General features: G+C 40.6%; 1 protein-coding gene across 5 annotated transcripts in view; it reads right to left on the reverse strand.

Annotated features, from left to right (window-relative positions):
* The window catches only part of Rcbtb1 (RCC1 and BTB domain containing protein 1), a 42,028-nt gene extending 27,267 nt beyond the window's left edge, over positions 1-14,761 (reverse strand). Inside the window, exons 1-4 of one of the 5 annotated variants that reach the window (XM_076930922.1) lie at positions 14,294-14,761; positions 4,670-4,741; positions 4,382-4,551; positions 3,899-4,049 (exon numbers count right to left, since the gene is read on the reverse strand). In XM_076930922.1, the coding sequence (XP_076787037.1) occupies positions 3,899-4,049; positions 4,382-4,507 (277 nt within the window). In that variant the 5' untranslated portion in view covers positions 4,508-4,551; positions 4,670-4,741; positions 14,294-14,761. The remainder of the gene's footprint in view (positions 1-3,898; positions 4,050-4,381; positions 4,552-4,669; positions 4,742-14,293) is intronic. The other 4 variants (XM_076930921.1, XM_076930919.1, XM_034497685.2 and 1 more) reach the window with 4 other exon arrangements.
* Between the last annotated feature and the right edge of the window lie 5,386 nt (positions 14,762-20,147).

Below are 20,147 nucleotides of genomic sequence, written 5' to 3' on the forward strand. Positions count from 1 at the left end.
TCCAGGCTCAGTGAGAAGCCATGTCTCTAAAGATGCAGGTGGAAAGGAATAGAGTAACACCAACCACCAGCCTCCACATGTGCACACACAGGCATGCACTCAGGCACACACAGAAAGGACAGAGGTCAGGATGGAGTTAAGTGTCAGTACCACATCTTAAAAAGTGCCATGACTTGAAAATTACAAGAAAAACTCTCCCACCCTAAAATCCTGAGGTGAGCCAAACCACTGAGTCATATCAGTAAAATAAGACAGACTCAAATTCACTCATGTCCCTTTCTTGTAACATTTCTAGAGAATGTTTCACCAGGTAAGGGTCAAATTCAAGGAGGATGACAACACACACACACACACACACACACACACACACACACACACACACGGGAACTAGAAAGTACAAAGTGAAGAGACTTTTGAGGATGACAGTGACAAAGAAGCGTTGGGCTGGCAGCTACGCAGGCAGCCTGAGAAGGTAACCAGTCAGGTTTACAGTTCTGGAGGAGAGACGGGGCTCCAGAGATTATCTGATATGTGCTAGTCTGTAAACGAGTTGGGGACATGTTAATGATGGATGTACACAGGCATCAGTAAGTGACGATGCTCAAAGCAATTTGAGTGTATGTGTAAGGGGGTGGTGTCAGACAGAAAGGGAGAGGCCCAGCTATAAATAATACTTACAGTCCCCAATAATGAAAACAGCAATACTAATTTAACAAAATGATAGTATCCCTGGGTTTAAAGGAGAACGAAGACAAAGAACTAAATTCTATCTGCCACAATACAAAGTTAAAAGATACTACCCCAGATTGAAAACTTACACAGAAACAGAAATATCTTATTTTAAAACTAGGAGAAAAAATGAGCTGGTAAGTGGTTCAGTGGTGAAAAGCCCATGCTATGCAATCTTAAAAGCCCACATTAAAAAAAAAAAAAGATAGATGTGATGGCATCTCCCAGAAGCCTAGCTGGCAGAAAGCATGGAGTACATAGCATTGTTGACAGACTGCCTCAGTAAGGTGGAAGGGTGGGTTAGCGAGATGGCTCAGTGGGCAAAGACTCAAGCCCAAGAGAAAACCAACTTCAAAAGTTGTCCTCTGAACACATGCATGCATGTGCTCATACTCACTCACACATACACAACAATAACAGATACAAGAGATCAAATTCCTAAAGAAAAATCTAAAGAATTAAAGTGGTTTCTTCTAAACAGTAGTTCGATCCCTAGTACTAAACACACCCACACACCCACACACCTACACCCCCACACAGCGAGTCAGTAAGAGAAGCATGTGTATGTGTGTGTATACTATATGCATGCGGATGTCCGAGGTGGACATCTGGTGTTTTCTTCTAACACTTGTGTTATTTTTTGAGAGTCTCTCAATGAACCTGGAGCTCACCACTGGCTAGGCCAATTTACCTACAAGTTCCAGGGATCTGCCTATCTTCCATTCGTCCAGCACTGGAGTTAGAGGCATGAACTGACACATCTAGCTTTCTATATAGGTCCAAATGACTCAACAGTAGGTACTGTACCAGCTGTGCCTTCTCCATAACCCTTTGCTTTTGTTTTGAGACGGTCTCATGTACCCCAGGGTGGCCCAAACTCAATATATAGCAGAAGGTGGCCTTGAATTTCTAGTTCTGGTCCCTCCACCTCCGCAGTGCTGGGATTATAGGCATGGACTACCATCTCTGGTTTTAAGTAGTACTGGAGATAGAATCCAAGGCTTTATTTTTATACATGCTAGATAAATACTCTTATTAACAGAGCTATAACCCCAGCCTCCACTTGTTTAAAGTGTTAAATTGTTTAAAAAACTACTGGGGAGATGTCTCATTAGGTAAAGTACTTGCCATGAAAAAGATGAGACCTGTATAGGAATGCCCAGAACTGGTGTAAGATTGGGCAAGATAGTAAATGTCTGTAACCCAAGGAGAATCCCAAGAAGCTTGGGGTGCACCCTACATAACTTCAAACAATAAAGAGATCTTGTCTCAAATAAAGTGACTGGCAATGACCAATGGGTCATTTGCACTGTGACACTTCTACACAAACACTCACCCCTCCACACCCCTACCTGTAGTCAAACATAAACACACACATACAGGGGGGGGGGGAGGAGAGGGAGAGGGAGAGGGAGAGGGAGAGGGAGAGGGAGAGGGAGAGAGAGAGAGAGAGAGAGAGAGAGAGAGAGAGAGAGGAGAGAGAGATTTTTTTAAAATTATTTGATTGGTTATAACACATAATATAAATATATTAATCAATTATACATATGGCATTCAATGTAAAGTATGTTTAATATATTACATAAAATATACTATAAAAATCAGAAATTAAACAAAAAATTTTCTCATCAAACACCAATTATTTGTATACTAAATTTAACACTCAAGATATTTTTAAAAAATATTGTCTAGACGCTTAACATAATTCCAAAAGGATCATGACAGCTTTCAAAGATCACAACTTTGAAGAAAGTCAGTAATTTGAAAGTACGTCTTTTAGTGTGTTTGCAATATTAAAAGTGTTCTTCAGTACTTAGGGTCAGGTATCAAGAACTGTTTGGAAAACTTCAAACCCTTAGACCACAATGAGTAATAGTGAACCAGCTGGTAGAGCAGCAGCTAAAAGGATGGCAATCAAACGACTACTTAGAGTAGTTGTGACAGACTGCCTTACTATGCTCAAACCCAGTCAGACTCCTGTATGAGGATCAGCTCTCACAGCCTCTGAGAAAGATGCAGAGAATGTAGAGTGGATCTAGACTTGAGGCACTAGGCACCAAGGCAGACACAGAGGCTAACACAACATCAATGGAAACTGGGGTTCCCTAGAACAGACACAAAAGTAGAGATGCAATCTGTCTCCCAAAGGCTGCCCTACAGGACCATCTAACAAGACTGCAGCACCTCTGTACCTGATAAAAGACCTAAAACTCACAGGAAAGAAGCTACACGTGACAAAGTTTCAGAGTGCTACTTGTCCACAGTACTGACAATTACCAAAGGGGAATATCTATGGCTTCTTTGGTAACCTTGGTGAGGCAGTCAAAAGGACAAGAATCTGTCCACTTCTATGCCTTCAATATGGCACCCATATGGATGTTCTTCAGAATGAACTAATATCTTGATTAAGATTCAGCAACTACACAAAGGAGAAAATCTAGATCATGTGTGTTTATAAATATACACTAAAGAGGGCTGGAGAAATGGCTAAGAGGACATACTACTTTTCCAGAGGACCCAAGTTCAATTCTCAGCCCCCATATCAGATGGCTCACAACCACCTATAAGTCCAGCTCCATGAGGCTCTAACACCTCTGGCCTCTGCAGGCCTTGTACTAATGTGTACACACACCACCACTCCACACACATGTATTTAAAATAATAATAAAAATAAATTCAAATATATATTTGTACATATTTACATGTATTTATATTATATATCAAATATCATTTATTTATATATATTTAATATTCAATTTATTTTATATAAAATGACATTAATATACTTAATTTAACATATAAGCCTATATACTATATGTAACACATATATATTTACAAAAATATAATTTATATATAAAAGAAACCCTCTCAAAGTTACCTTGTGTTCAGAGAACCATTGAAAAATTAGGCTAGAGGAAACGAATCCTTGGCCCAGTCCAGCATTCTACAATTTACATTGAAAGTCTAAGAACCTATAAGACTATCCATGTGCAAGACATACTGCTTCTATTCTATAGTTGGCCTCAAGTGTCTTAAATTGTTCCTTCTTTGTATATTCCTCCAGAAATAAAGAACAATCCAAAATTAGTTATTTGGTTTGCCTTTTCCTTGGCTCAGAATTAACTGTCAATTACCCACAAACCAAAAAGCCACAGTTTTCTGTCTTTACCTTCAGTGCTGAGGAGGACATGGGGGCCACTCCCGTAACTAAGGCTTTTGATCTTTTTTCCACACAAAGCTTCTAGTTTCTTGGGCACTAGGGTGCTCTGGTTATCTCCAGTTCCTAGACAGTTACTATAGTTCAGTCCAAACACAAAGACCTAGAAAACAAATACCTTTGCTTATATCAGCTGACTTGAAATCACAGATCCTTGCCCCGTGCTCAAAAAATAAGATGTACTCAAGTCTAGTTTGATAGCCCAGGTGGTAAGAAAAGACTAATAAAGATACTAAGAAATCTGCAGTGTCTACTGATAACACTCAGACTTTGTTAGTCTACACTACAGAGCAGAAGGCACTAAAATATGAAACTGGAAAACACATCAAGGTACTCTTTCAGATTTTCTTTATCCCAAACCTATTCTCAGTCTTCAAACTATTGGGTTTCAAGTCCAACCCCCCAATAGGCTCCCAAACTTGTTTCTGGTCTTACCTCATCATTATCAGTGACATAGATTGCCTCGTTGGCTGAGGTACCAAATACACATGCTTTCCTGATAGATCCAGTTTCCTGGGGTGAGAGCAGAGTGAAGATTGGCCACTTTCCTACATCCACCATGACTGTGGCTTTCGATGATTCCTATAAATAAGCTAACATCTCTGCTGTAAGAAGTGAAAAATAATTCAAGAAAAAATTAATAGCCACTAAGCTAAATTTAACAGGAGTTTTTAAATTATTAATAAAAGCCACCAAAAGATAATTCCAGAAAAACCAACCTACCATTAGTGAAATGGATCACTCACTTCCCCAATGTGTCAAATTCTTCAGTAACCTTCAAAACCAGGCCGTTTCCTGAAATGAGAGCACAACATACTAGAAATAGGTGTTCCTCTTGCCTAGCAGACTTACCTGTTACAAACATGCACATGCTAGTATCCAACAGAAAAAGCTGGCTACCTATATGGATCTGGTCTCTCCTAGGGCTATTTCACTCAGGGATTCAGAAACACATTACACTCCTAAACCAGCACTCTGGAAGTGAGAGGCAGGTGGGTCTCTATGAGCTTGAAATCAGCCTGCTCTATATAGTGAGTTCCAGGAAAGCCAGAGCTACACAATGGAGATCCTGTCTGAAACAGACAGACATTACAATCCTAATTTTCTCTGTCAGTTCTTATCTGCAGGTTGGAGCATGAGAAAATTAGAAAAATCAGAAGCATTATTTCCACCTCCACACTCACTGTGCCCAAACCCAGGGCACTGAAAACCTTGTTCCTTATAGAAGGACCTACCACACAGAGGCACTGCTTTATGACAAGAATGTGGTATCTCCCAGAGAGCTAAGAGTAGGAGAAGCTGCAAGAGAAAGTGAATCAAACTGTCTACAGACACACAGATGTCACCTCACATTTACAAAGAGGAGGCTGTTTACCCCAATCTCGGTGCTGAGCTAATGACTGTGGACTTTAGGCCAGGTTTGGTTAGGTTAAAATGGCGCCCTACAGGAAGGTGGTATGTACAAATACAAACTCTGAACAGTGTTCATGGAGGTTTATGCAAAGAATACTAGGTGAGGCTCCAATTTCTGTAATGCTGAGAAGAAGTAGAATTCCAGGGGGTCTGCTCAAACACAAAACCCTACCATGCTGGTGAATTTTCATCCTGGCTCTCAACTCTGGAAACAGAACAAAAGTAGGCTTTCCTAGTGAGGAACCAAAGTACTGACATTCCCACTAACTCTCCCTTTGCTCTTTAAAATCAGCCAGGAGAGGCAGTTCTTTCTATAGCCCCTGCCTTACTTAACACACACACTATGAGAATGTTATGGGGCTTTAGCACACCAGCCAATGCCTCAGCTCCTACCACCCAGAGACTGTTCCCAACTGCACCAAGGATCTTATTAGCCCGAGGAGTGAACACCATAAAACATCACTAGAGGCTTCTGTCTGTCACTGCAACCAGACACTTCTAGTGATTCTTATGTATTCTTAAGAGTATGGGTAGGGCAAAAAACATACAATAAAACCGTTTCAAATGGTACAAAGAATATTGGAAAGTTATACTGTGTGTGTGTGTGTGTGTGTGTGTGTGTGTGTGTGAGAGAGAGAGAGAGAGAGAGAGAGAGAGAGAGAGAGAGAGAGAGATCTGTGTGCACATGTCTAGCACAAATGTGTTATAGAACAAAACACAAATGGAAGCTTTCCACTTCTTGGTAGTGGAAATTGCTCCTGCTTAGCACCAGGAGAGCTACAACACTTCAATAGTTCTAAGGCAGCCCATTTCACTAACAAAACAGTGCCTCTTACTAGAGACATTTAAGTAACTTGCAGCTTTATTCTGGAATACTAAAAGTACTGCTTAAATGTCTGAAAATGCTAAATAAATGTCCTATTTTATACATAAATTTCTAAAAGTGAAATTGCTGGGCTCAGTTCTAATAACTATATTACCATTGACAACTATTTCAAACTGTCCTTTATAACTCACCATAAACGTAGAGCAGGTCTGTTTACCCTTCATTTATAAGTAGGGTCAGACTACCTCAAAAGGCAGTAATAGAGAGGGGAGGGGAGAAGAGGAAGGAGGAAGCAAAAAGAAGAAATGTCCCCAAATGTCAAGTCTGCACCTCTCACAGAATAGATGTGGCAGAAACCATGCACAGTGTAAATGCTGCTAAGCAGGTTGCTGTTTCAAGAAAATTCAGAAGCATCTTTTCCTTTTACAATATAAACCATACAGAATTAGTCTTTATCATTCAAATTTTGATAATATAGAATTCATTGAAAACATAAGATTCAAGGCCAGCAAAATTGGCCAACGACTGGTCAAAACTGGTCATCTCTTGCCAAGCCTAAGGACCTGAACTTAATTCACAAGACCCAAATGGTAGAAGGACAGAATCAAGTTCCAGAAATTGTCCTATGCCACCCACACCATAGTACATTCACATCAACACACAACAGTCACACAAAATTTAAAAAAATGTATTTTAAAAAGATTTAAACATAAGATTCATAGGCTGAGGACTATAGTTCAGTTGATACAGTGCTTCCTTACCATGCATAAGCCCTAAGCTCAGTCTCTGTAACACCTACACTACAGAAATGGAGGCAGAATCATATATTTGAAGTCATCCTCACCTATGCAATGATTTTGAGACCAGTCTGGGATAGATACCTGAGACAGACAGACACACACACACACACACACACACACACACACACACACACACTGATTCAAAACACAAAGTGATATTACTATTCAAAACCAATCTCAATGCCTATAATCAGCTTGAAGAAGTTAATGAAGAGTCAGCCCCCCTATTCCCTGGGCCTGGGGACTAAGGTGGTTAATATTGGGCTGTCTTTCTAGGGAAAAGTAGTGGTTTTGTTGGAACAGGGAGGATTAATTAGGATTTATTTCATAGTCATAACCTATTGGTAGAAATCTGTATAATTATTATCAAGATGAAGTTATAAGTTCTTAAATGGTACAAAATTTACTTTGATTTCAAAGTTAAGGTTTTCATTGGTACGAGCTTCTTATTGATATAAAAGTGAGATGAATATTGTTACTCTCATAGGCATTGTGCCTGTATAACACATTTAGGAATACAAGGCTTAGACCCAGTCCTTCTTTAACTTTTTAAACTGATTTGAGATGGTTAGCCTGTGAGTTAAGGGACTATAGCAAATTCATGGCTCTGAGTTTATTGTTAGGGTGTTTTCTATATTTTATTTAGAAATAGCTGAGAGGAGTTAACAGACAACAGTCCAGATTGCCTTACATGGATTGTTGGTTTTCAAAACATCAGAAGTCCACAGAATTGATGTTACAAACATTTCTGTATTAATGTTCATTTTGATTAGAGACCTGTCTGCTCCTGACAGCTTCCTGTCTTAGATTCTAAGAAGAAATTGATCATCTTTGGAGTTACTCCAGTTGTGGTGAGACAGCCACTAGGCAAGAACTGCCTCTTTCCATCTACAGACAAATTACTGTCCAGAAAAGGACACACTTGCAGAATAGTCGACTGATTATATCTGCCTAGACAGAGTAATCAGCCCTTAATAATTCTGCATCACTAAGGTCTGTCAGATGATCCTGGGCCAGAAGTCTGAAGATCAGATGCTCCAACAGTTTGTAGTATAGGGACTGTCCAGGTGTTCAGCGATCTCTATAAATTGGCTAAGTTTTAGAAGCTATGCTTTGTGCTTCCCATAATTTTAGTTAACTCAGTCATTCTGGATTTCTGACAGGGTTGAAAACTTATAGTCTCATAGCCAATCCTGGCTATTTACTTTGAGAGAAAAGATTTGAGTGGATGGTTTTCAGCTGACATTCATTCTAAGGCCAAGAAAAAAGCCAGGTTCAGAACTAAATGTTTTAGTTACGAGAGATGACAGAGGTTCTGTTTAGTCAACAAAATGATGGACTGGGTATTAGGACTATCTTGTACCTCACTGGTACAAATTGGCATAATTATGCTCTAATTATATTTTGAAAGAAAAGTTTTATTTTAACAGGAAGGGTGATATGTAGGAGCTAAGGTGGGAAGAGTGCCGAGAGGAAGAGAAGGAGGAAGGAGAGGAGGAGAAGAAGGAGAGGAGAAGCTAGGTGATGAGAGAAAGGGGGGGGGGAGGGACATGGAGGCAGATGTTCATGTGTCTCCACCAGTGAAAGATAGTTGATTTATCTAGGTTGGGTATTGCGTTACACTTCTGATAGAGCATTACCAAACTTACAAAGCCTTTGATTAACATTTTAAATATTGTATAAAAGCAAAAAGGAAAAGGGGGCATGGGATAGGGGTTTTCTAGGGAGGGGAAATGGGGAAAGGGGATGGCATCTGAAATGTAAATAAAATATCCAATAAAAAAAAGAAAAAAACCATACAACTTTCAATGGTACAATTATTCTGACAGGTAACTCTGCCCTCAGGTCTTGGCAATTTCCTTCAAGATCAACCTCACCTTCTAAATGAGGGTTAATTTTATGAGCTGAGTTTGAATGTGGCTAAATTAGGTGAAGCTTTATTTTACAAGGCATTTATACAAAGGTCAGTAATTTAAAAGTCAGTGTAAGAACCTGCTCAGACATCTCCACAGGTACAGCCCATCATACAAGAAAAATTCCCACCTTGGCATAGCAGCAGGAACACAGTGACCTGAGTGAGTCCTGTGCTTTAGGCCCACCCACATTTACTTTCAGCCAGTCAGTGTGGTATGCTTTTATCTTTTCTGAGCCTTGATTTTTCAAAAATCTGTTCCAGCTCTAAAACTATGTAACTCATATTCACCATGTAAAGAAGTGGATTCTCTAGTACATGAAAGTTAGTGGTAACACTGGATAGTTGGGAAGAAGGCCTGGCTAACAATATCATTTAAAGAGCAATATTAGTTAAGCTGGTCTAAACAAGAAACACATACAGACTTGCTATCAGCATGGGTTATTGTGTATGTAATCATATAATTATAAATATATTAATTTACTTATTGAAGTATGTGGTTAAGTAAACACACACACACACACACACACACACACACACACACACGCTTACATCCACGCGTGTGTATGTGGATACCAGAGGTCAAACTCAGGTACCCTCCTCTGTCTTATTTTCAGGGACTTTCTCTCACTAAACTTGGAATTCACTGACTGGTGAGACTGTCTGGAGCAAGCCTGCAGGATCCACCTGTTCCCAGTCCCAGCAACAGGATCACTGACCAACAGGATCACATTCTGCTCTAGGAAATGCTTTCTCACCAGCAGAATTAACACAGTTAACCTGAATCATTGTTTCTTGTTATGTGTTTGGTTTTTGGAGATAATAAACAAAGGGAAGAATAGAGGAATGACCAGCAGAGGTAGACATTAGGACACCTTTCACCCCCTGGGTACTCAGCCACTAACACCAGACCTTGCATCCTCTCTGCCCATTAGCATTGCAGATCAATAACCCTCTCTACAGCATGGCTTTTTCTAGCTATGGTGCTATCTCTCAGAGAGCCTGTGGCAGACAGAGGAAAGATTATTTTACACCCACAAAGGTAAATTCAGGGAGTACAAATGCAGACCTTCCAAATTTAGAACTGATAGTTCAAGGAGCAGTGAGTAAATCTTCTGAGGCTTCTTAAGAGCCTGTTGATTTTACTTTCTCCTGGGAATCAAGACTAAGGTGAGACAGAGAAATGTTTATTTTCTTGACTTGGCAAAAACCATTCTTGAATGTGTTTACACAGTTTAAAAAAAACCAGGAAATTGAGATCAATAGTACAAGAAAGTTTTTGATGAAATAATAGTCTCAATATTATAAAATATTAAGAATTTACAGCTGACCTATAAGTCTATGTCTTTAATAGACCTCAGGGTTCCTCTCCCAGACTAACCAGAATGTATTTGGAACAAAGGGAATGATGTCACCAACAGTATTTTTCTCCCTCTGAACAGCAATTTTGCTGACCTGAAAGGAAAAGAGAATACAGAAAGCAACTCTTCAAAGTCAGACAGTATCAAAATTCTAACCAGTCTGCTGTGGTCTGGGGAGCAGGAAGGAGTCTGGAGCATTTTCTAGCTAGGTGGTGAGAGCACAGGGCTCCAGAAGCTGAATATCCCCAGCATCTGCTCTACAGCCACACTTATACTATTAGACGCTGCAGTGTCAGATACACAGGACTTCTAAATTTCAAACTGTGTTTAACTAGCTACTTGAAGATATTTACACCAATGTCTTTTTATAAACTGGATGGGATCTGATTTTAGTCACTGGTTTAAGAAGTGGAGCTGCCTTACAGCTCAGCCTTTTGTAGTTCATGAGCTATTGATGACGATTAAGATGCTTCATACACACATAAAACCAACACAAAATAATATAGTAAACCAAATTAATAGTAGCTAACTAATTCCTCTGCAATTATCATAAACACCAATAATGCAGGGGGCACTGTAAAGAGCAATACAACCATGGCCTCTGCCTTCTGAAGGTCAAAAGGCCTGACAGGGATGCTGACCCCAAGTGGAAACCTTAAATGAAAAAAATATACTGACTAAGCAAATGATGGGAGACAGTACACAAGTACACAATCCATGTGACAGAATCATAATCATGTGCTAAGTCTACAAAATAATGACAGCTATATGAAAATTATTTATTATAGAAAAGCTGTCATGTAGAATTCTAGAGCTCAAATGCTCAGGGTTCTAGTAATCATTATTGTATAAGCATTTCCTTAATAAAAACCATCATATTCTTTCCAGAGCAAGCATCTTTAACTTTCTTCCTTTTATAACAGCCCTCTCCACACTGGGATGATGGGAATGTGCTGTCCAGCTCTAAAAGCCCATTTATGCATAAAAGACTTAAGGATACATTCATCTTCTCTATTTTTAGTTCACTGTATCCATATTCTAGGAAAACTTTCAAATAAAGGGGTTCTAGGATTTAGGACAAACCTTTTGGAGTACAACTTTGCAACTATCATCTATCTATGTTACAACAAAAGATCAAGAAATCCTTTGGCTTACCGTAGAGCCAAATGCTACCTGTAGCAACTCCTCCCATACCTACTCTGGTGGGCTGTTAGATACTGAGATGCTAACCCTCCCGATTAGCCTGGCAGTACGGTCTGCAGGTCCAGACAAGTCTCTAAGACAGATCAGCCTCAGATCTTTTAGACTAGGAATACACTTCACAGCTTCTCCAGTCATTAAGTGTTGAAAGGGCTACAAATACAACACAGTTTCAAATATTTGCTGAGACACTAATTCTATCACTGTCCTAACTGCTACTACAACTTACAGAACTGAAAAAAGAAAAGAAATGGCATGCCCTGAATTGGGACAAGACTTAAGTCTGTGAATACCACATTCTGTCTCCATCAGACACAGCTAAGGCCACCTGTACAGAGGTCACTGAATGTCAGCCTCCCAGCTTCATCTGAAGACAGCATGACTACTGATCTAGAATGTCAACTTCATCATTTGTTTAAGATGAGAATGGAAGGTCCTATAGCTGTCCTTCTCCTAGAGCCAGAGATTACTTGACTTGAAATACAACCTACAGTAATGGCCCCTGGGAACATTTCTTCAGCCCTGTCACCCAAGAGGCTGCTTTTATTTCACTGTCCAGAAGTTTCTGGCAATTTTACAACAAAGACTCTGACAGTTCATTGTTGTTTTGTTAAGAGATGATACTGAAATCATGTGCTCTTGTTGGGAAACAAACCACCCAAGTGGCTGTAGGATTAGCAGGAGAGAACACATCCAGTGATGTAGACTATGACAAAGGATACTTCTCTTTAATTCCAGCACTCAGGAGACAAGAGGCAGGAGGATCTGTATGACTTCAAGGCAAGACGGGTTTATATAGCCAGTTCCAGGTCAGCCAAGGCTACAGTGAGACCTTATCCTAAAAACAAACAAACAAACAAACAAACAAGCAAACAAACAAACCAAAACAAAAAAGGTAAGACAGAGCCCAGAAGTTAAACACCATCGTCTAGATTCTATACTCTAGAGGTATATCCTGATCTCAGAATTCTCTCCTGCAAGAAAGAGGTCTTTCTTTCTGTTGTTTTTTAAAGCTTTGGTCTGAAGTGGGACAGGAAGCTGCTCAGAGTACTCCTAGGAAAGCTAACCTTTTGTTTGTCCATTTCTGAAGTGACAAACACGTTAGAAATGACAGTTTGCTTAAGATTCCTCCTCCCATATGTGTTTATGGAAGATCTAACATCTTTTGAAAACAAGGATTTAAACTATAAGCATGATGCTACCTTCATTAAAGGATAAACTACACAGGGAGAACACAGCACATTCATCATTTAGATAATACCACAAAGTGTTAACTTAAAACCAGTAACATAATGACATCAGTAATAACCAAAGACACAGAAGAAAGTAAGTTTTATATTTAGACAGTTATACAGTCTTCACTTTAATTCAGTATATTTCTTTGTGATATAAGACTCAATGATTTGTCACCAAAGCATGCTACTAGACATGTTGACAACAATTTTGTGCTCAGGGTTTCAATCTTGGGACTCTCTGTTCCCAAAATTTCTTCTTTTATAACAGAAAGTTATTCCAGCTAACAGCTTGAAATGTTCATGTTTCAAATTACAGACTTTCCTAATCTAGTACATGAGTATGGTAAAGTGTATCTACTACCCTACAAATACAAAAGTAGCCTAGCTTTTTGAACTGCTATTCACTACCTAAATTCTAGAATCAAGCAGATTTTGGTAGTAGTTTTCTCTTACAATCTGAAATCTTACTGAACTCTAGAACTCCCCAAATTTCCAATGTAAATAGAATTTACACCCTAAAATACAAAATGATTTCTCTAGGTAGTAAAACTACAGATTATGTACATTCTTCTTTATATTTATATTTTCTAAATTTTTCTCCATTCTTGTAAATGTTTTGTTTGTTATCAAGACATGGTTTCTCTGTGTAGTCCTGACTGTCCTGGAACTCATTCTGTAGACTTCTTATAAACCGTATACTGTGGCCTAGATATGATTGACAACCTTAAATATTGAGTCCATAATGTGAGCCAAATACATAGTAGATAATTATTAACTGACATGTTAGGAAATTTATTCTAGTTAAAGTCCAGCAGTTTTCATCACAGTCCTGGATACATATAAAGTAATGTAATGTTTCAAAATTTTAACTATAGATTCTAGTAAGAAAGAAAATGTATCTCAATGTCTAGTCTCATGAAAGGCCCAACCTTTGTTTCTTATGCTTCTTTTTAAGTACCAGATACAGAAAGAGCCATTCAAACGAATGACTCTCAGATAAAGATCCCAGTCTTCTTAGCTCCTGGAACACACAGGCACTCAATTTAAAACCTTAGAAAGCAATTTTTAAGCTACAAGCTCAATATCTTTGGTTTTCTGTATATTTTCTGAGATTCGTGGAACTTAACCCTTTGGATCATAAGACTTAAAAAAATCACAAAAGAAACACTTCCAAGATTAACGCATCACTTCCTCTTCAATAGGCACAAAGAGGGGGGAAAGAAAAAACCCGCCCAGAAGTACTAGCAAAGTCACTGGTGTTCACACAATGGAGTAAAACCCAGGCCACATACGAAGAGAACCTAGATACTGCTGTGATTTAAATTGAAGTCAGAATTTAAAAGACACTCTAAACTCCAGTTAGGGTCCAAGCATCATCTTTATGCCTGCCCGCAATTCTTGTTTTTGATGCTACTCCGGCTACAGCGCACGCCAGTCTCAGAAATTCTGATTTTTTTTTCCCACCACGAGCTTTAATCCTCGTAGTAACAGGGCAAAGGCAAGGAAGACTATGAATGTTCTTAAAAGCCAGATTTATTGTCTTATAAAACTGCCACCCTCCGCTTCTGCGCTCGACAGCAGCCAGCTTCCCACCGCTAACCTGCGTGCTTGGTGTCCGTCTCCGGTAGGGCGGGCAGCGCGGCTCCTCAGAGGCAGGCCGCGGGCAACGCCATTTACTCAGCTCGCCGCACACCTGGGGGAAGTTCGCGCAAGACAGAAAACTGGGGGTGCAGAGTGCGCGTCGCCGGGGAGTCGGGAACGCGCCTGGTGCGCACGGCCCTCGAGAGGGAGCGGGCTCCGCAGCCGCCAAGCCAGGGCCCGCCCCGCTGCCCCGCTCGCCCCCTCGGCCGCACCTCCACCCGGCCGCGCTCTACCTGTCAAGCCGCCAGGCCAGGCCCTGACTCCTCAGCGCCACCGCTAAAGCCGGCTCCTCCCCCAAAGCCCCGGTGCGAGCGCTAGCGCCAGCGCCACGGGTCACGTGGGCGGGCCGAGTCACGTGACACCGGCGCGGCGCGCGCCCTCCGTCTGCTCGGGCTCCGGCTCCTGTTTTGTTGTTGTAGGCCGGGCCGCAGGCACAGCATAGGGTCGCCTGGGTCTACCGAGAGAACCGGAAGGCGAAGGCGTCCCAGGATGGTGGCGGAGCTTGGTCTTCCTCCCGCTCCGCCCACCCTAGGCTGTTGTTTATCAGGACACGTGTCTCCCTACCCGGTCGGAGGAAGGCCTGGACACCTAAGTCAATTGGGCAGAGGCAAGGATCCTGAGAGCTATCTATCTGCCCCAGAGCATTTCTCGTGCCTAGCGGGTAAACTGAGGTCCGGAAGGGAGCGGCTGCTTTGTGCAACAGGAGCCTATCAGAAGGACACTTAGCAGTTGTAAAGTCCTCTACCGCCCTAGGCTCTCCCATTTGGCACTAGAGACCAAAGTCTATACTTCTTGGCACCCAACATTCAAGCAATCTTGTTCAGATTCACCTTTCCCTTTTGAGGTCCTAGTGGTAAATAGAAATTCCATTTTCTTTACCACTAAGGAAATGCGGTCCTTACTGTCAGCACATATTTTCCCCAACCACAGCATTGCTTTCCCCCTATAGAGAATTCTTCTTTCTCTTGAGTACTTTTGGTGGATTACATTTCCCCCCCTTAAATTGCTGTAGGCCTCTCTGGATTTGTTCATTCTTTTGCCTTGATCTCAAATGTTCAGAATCACCATCTCCTTTCTTGAAGAAAAACAGAAGAAAAGGGGGTTAAAAACAAATTTTACTTAGAAATTATTACAATACAGGAATTGAGCCCTGTTTTATATTCCAATGTCTCTTTCCCTATTTTAGTTGCCCCTGAATAAAATCTATTTTTACCAGTTTAATGACTCTGGCTCTGTTGTTTTTCTAACAATTCTCAAAATATTCATCGGTTTCCTCTTATCTTTCAAAATTGAGGTCAGACACCATGAACTCTTCTTGAAGATTCATCATCTTCGGTTGTTGTAAAAGTTCATTCAGGCAGCCTCAGCTGCAACTACACCTCTAGTTTCCACAGCACATCATACTCAAAACAGGGATTTCACAATGCAGGGAAATGAATTACTGTGCATTTCCTCTAAGAGATTAAGTATCTATTGTCATCTGATTTCATACATTATGAACTCTTCATAGCAGGACTCTATGGTTTTACTGCAATAGCTGACAACTGGCTAGATTCTCATTATCAGCCAGTGGAGTAGTTCCACCAAAAGAATGGAAATTTGATAGACTTGAGGGAGGATGGAACTGGAAAATTGTGGGGGCATAGGGAAGAAAGGAGTCCCTTACCTCAGAGTCTTTCTGAAGCCTTTTGGCAGCTATGAATACAGTACAATTAATGTTTGTGCTGAAGGTTGCCTACAGAGAGACAGTATTCCTTTTATATAGAAATATTTTCAAGTAAGAATGTTAAAATACCAATAAACTACAAGGCCTGAGTGTATCTGTGTATCTGATCTTAGAATACCACCTTACTTCTTTCCCAGATGTTTTGTAGAATTCTCAAATGAGAATCTTTGTCTCTGTCTCTGTCTGTCTGTGTCTCTGTATATTTGTGTGTCTGATGAAAGCCAACTGTGTGTGTGTGTGTGTGTGTGTGTGTGTGTGTGAGAGAGAGAGAGAGAGAGAGAGAGAGAGAGAGAGAGAGAGAGATATCACAAATGTAAATGTAAATGCAGGCAGTGTGGATGCAGGTAGATTTCATTTGCAGTGAAATATTAACTTCTGTAAACACTGAAAACATTCACCTTCCCCGTACATCCCTGTGATCTAGATTTTGTTTTTTACCTATCAACTGTAATTCTATCCTGTTTGCAGCAAGACGTCACTGTAGCATCCTCATTTAATCTTCCTTAGGAGCCCTAGGAGGTGCAACTTCAGAAGCCATCAACATCCATTATATACAACTATAACAAACTCAAATTACAGTGGGGATTAAAAAAGAAAGAAAAAAGGCATTAAGATTAACATGAAAGAAGCCAGTTAGCAAAAAGCCTGGAAATCCCTCCCAGAAACTGCATGAAACAAAACCAAGCATGCTGGAAAAAAGCCTCTGGGATGGTCTTCTGAGTGTGGGAGAAGGTTGAAGCTCTTTAAATAACCTATAGGGGCCATGAGATTGGAACTGAAGGTGTTTGAGGACTGGTCCTGTCTCACCTCTCTAGACTCCCCACCCCCTTTCTGAGGAGAGATTCTCTCTTCTGTTATTAAACCTCTATTTCCATCATGTTCCTGTGTCCTGTGTTATTTTGTTCTAGGAAACAATAACCTGGAACTTGGGCTGGTGTCCCCAGCCTCAGGGCTCCATCTGACAAAGAATCACACACACTCTCTTGAGAAGCAGACATCCATGTGCTGGGCAGGACACTTCCCTCTGCTTAAGCACCTCTTTATTAGCCTTCTGCTTAAATCTGTGTTAAAATCTCTTAAATGCCAGCTCTACCTCTTTTCAGTTGAAGTTTTAAAGAATTCCATGCGTAAGTATTGTATCTACATTATTTGTGTCCTCCTCTTTCTGCCCTCTAGCTCCTCCCATGTTCCCCTGATTGCCTCTCAAATTATTGAATCTCTTCCCTCCCTTTCTCCCTCCTTCTTCCATGCTCCATCTCTGTATGAGCACATGCAAATATGTAGGTAGGTAGATTTCTTCGAAGAAGTGTGAAGGTCAGAGGACAGCTTGTAGGAATCCGTTTTTTCCCTTCCACTATGTGGATCCTGGGTATCAAACTCAGACCATCAGACTTGGCAGCAGGACCCTTTACCTGCTGAACCATTTCAACAGTCTGTAAATCAGCTTTTCCACCAGCCATCCTTACACTGGTACAAAAGATTTAGGAACAGAGATGGCATAGCTATGAAGAGGATAGCTGCACATGGACCTACTTCATGATTTCTTACTCACTGATGCTAATCTAACAACCACAAACTGCCACCAGCAGAAACCATTGCCAAGATTCAGTGTAATATAATGTGGGAAGGTAACACTTGAAAATAGCCAGTTGATAGTAAACTGATCATATTGGACTCTTTACACTCCAGAAAGGGAAGCCATTTATTTTAGTAGAATAGGTGGGTATAGTCTTTATGGTTGTTACTTCAGGATCTCAGCCAATAAGACTATGTTTAATTTTTAATTTTATTATTGTTGTGTACATATGTACATACATACATACACACACACACACACACACACACACAGAGAGAGAGAGAGAGAGAGAGAGAGAGAGAGAGAGAGAGAGAGACAGAGACAGAGACAGAGACAGAGACAGAGACAGAGACAGAGAAGCATGTATGTAGAGGTCAGAGGAAAACTTTCAGGAACTTGTTCTCTTTCAACCAAGGGATCCAGGGATTGAATTTACATCATTAGGCTTGAACAATGTCATCAATTTATGTTCTATCTGATTCACCATTTGATTACACCTATCATTGCATCAGAACAAGAAGCCCATTTAACAGCAAATGAGAAATGTGTAGCCTTGCTCACATTTCTACAGAAGCTACTGGACTGGACACATGGTACACTACCTGGGATCTACTGACCTTATTAGCAACAAAGCAGCCAGCTGACAACATCCTACTAACCTTTCTCTATAGGTTATTGCCAAGGAAAGTGGTCTGCTAGTGTCCTAAAGGAGATGCTCCCAGAACTTGCTGGGGAGAGGCTCTGCTGGCACAGGCAACAGACCATCCTGGATGACTCATTGTCTTGCCTTAGTTACAGCCATTTGTCTTTTTTGGATTGCTTCAGTTGAGGAAAGCAGCCTCACCCAGAGGAAGGCCTCTTCTGGGCAGCAGGTGTCCACTGATTAGACTACCAATACTGCTTCTTTCCTGTTCACCCATGTATTTATTTTTATAAAGTCCACTGATTTATTTTGAGATAGGGTCTTACCATGTAGCCCTAGCTGGCCTGAAACTCACAGAGATAAACCTGCCTCTGCCTCTACCTTTTCTTAAGTGCTGGATAAAAGGCATGCCTGACTAAAGTCCATTTGATTATGGTAGACCTAATTGATAATCCAGAATAATTTTCCATCATAAGATCTTTAATCACATGTAGTAATAGTTGCCACATAACATGATATATGTGTAAGCTCTGAAGCATAGATATCTTTGAGTATTGTTCAGGTTATAACCCCTTGTAGTCTTGCCGAAAGATTTTGCTTATGTCTAGGAAGTTCTCTTAATTGTCTATGTGGTCTCCATGTGACCTAGAGAAATGGTTTTACTTCCTCCATTGGAGTCTTTGTAACTTGTAACTTATTTTGCCTTGCCTACAACATCCCAGGAAATATGTATAGAGATGAAAGTGAGCATCCTTGTCTTGTTCCTGATCTTAAGGCTTCATATTGCTGTAATAAAACACCATGACCAAAAGCAACTTGAGGAGGAAAGGGTTTATTTCCATTTATAGTTCTATACAGCAGTTCCATGTAGAAGGAAGTCGGGGCAGAAACTCGAGGCAGGAGCCTGGAAGCAGGGACTGAAGCAGAGACGAAGGAGGAACACTGCTTACTGTCTTGATCGCAAGCTTACATTCAGTCCCTGTCTTAGGTCTCCCAGGATCAGCCTCCCAGGGATTGCACTGCCTACAGTGGTCTGGCCCCTCACACATAACATGCTTGCCTGCCAACCTGATAGAGACATTTTCTCCATTTGATAGTCCCTCTTTTCAGATGACTGAGCTTGAGTAAGTTGAAGAGAAAAACCAAAACCAAACCAAAACAAAAACTGACCAACACAAGGAAAAAGCATTCAGAGTTCCACCATTAAGCATGGCTTCACCTATGCAGTTTGGCTATGTGTTTTGTAACTGTGAGATCATTTCCTTTCGTTCCCAGTTTGTTGCATTTTTCTTCCTTTCATTAAGGGGTTGGGTTTTGTCAAACGCTTTCCGTGAGTTCTACACAAATGGGTTTGTGCTTTATGGATTTGATATAGAACTTCATTTGTATCCTGATGCTAATTAAATCTTGATATTTTAAAGAATAAATTCTATGTGGAATATAATTTAATCCTTTTTATATGATGCTTCATCTTGACACATTTTTTCAAGTATATTCAGAAGAGAAAAGATATTGTTTTCTGTTTCACTACCCTATGAGAGCCTGATTTGGTTTTAGCATCAGGGTATTTCTGGCTTCATATATGTATTGGGAAATGTGTGCTCCTTGCTACTTCTTATGAAAATTTGGTACCACTTCTTTAAATATTGGGTAGTATGTAGTAACAACACCATCTATGTCTGACACCTTACTGTAGGATGTTTTAAAATCACAGGTCTCTTTGTCACACATCTGTTCAGATATTCTGCTTTTAAAGAAATCATTTACAGAGAGTGTGGATCTCAGCAGTCAGGAGGCAGAGGCAGGAGGCTCTCTAAGAGTTTGAGGCCAGCTTGGGCTACACAGAAAGTGAGTTTCAGGCAGCCAGA

This window comes from Arvicanthis niloticus, chromosome 3 (assembly GCF_011762505.2).
Source record: "Arvicanthis niloticus isolate mArvNil1 chromosome 3, mArvNil1.pat.X, whole genome shotgun sequence".
NCBI lineage: Eukaryota > Metazoa > Chordata > Mammalia > Rodentia > Muridae > Arvicanthis > Arvicanthis niloticus.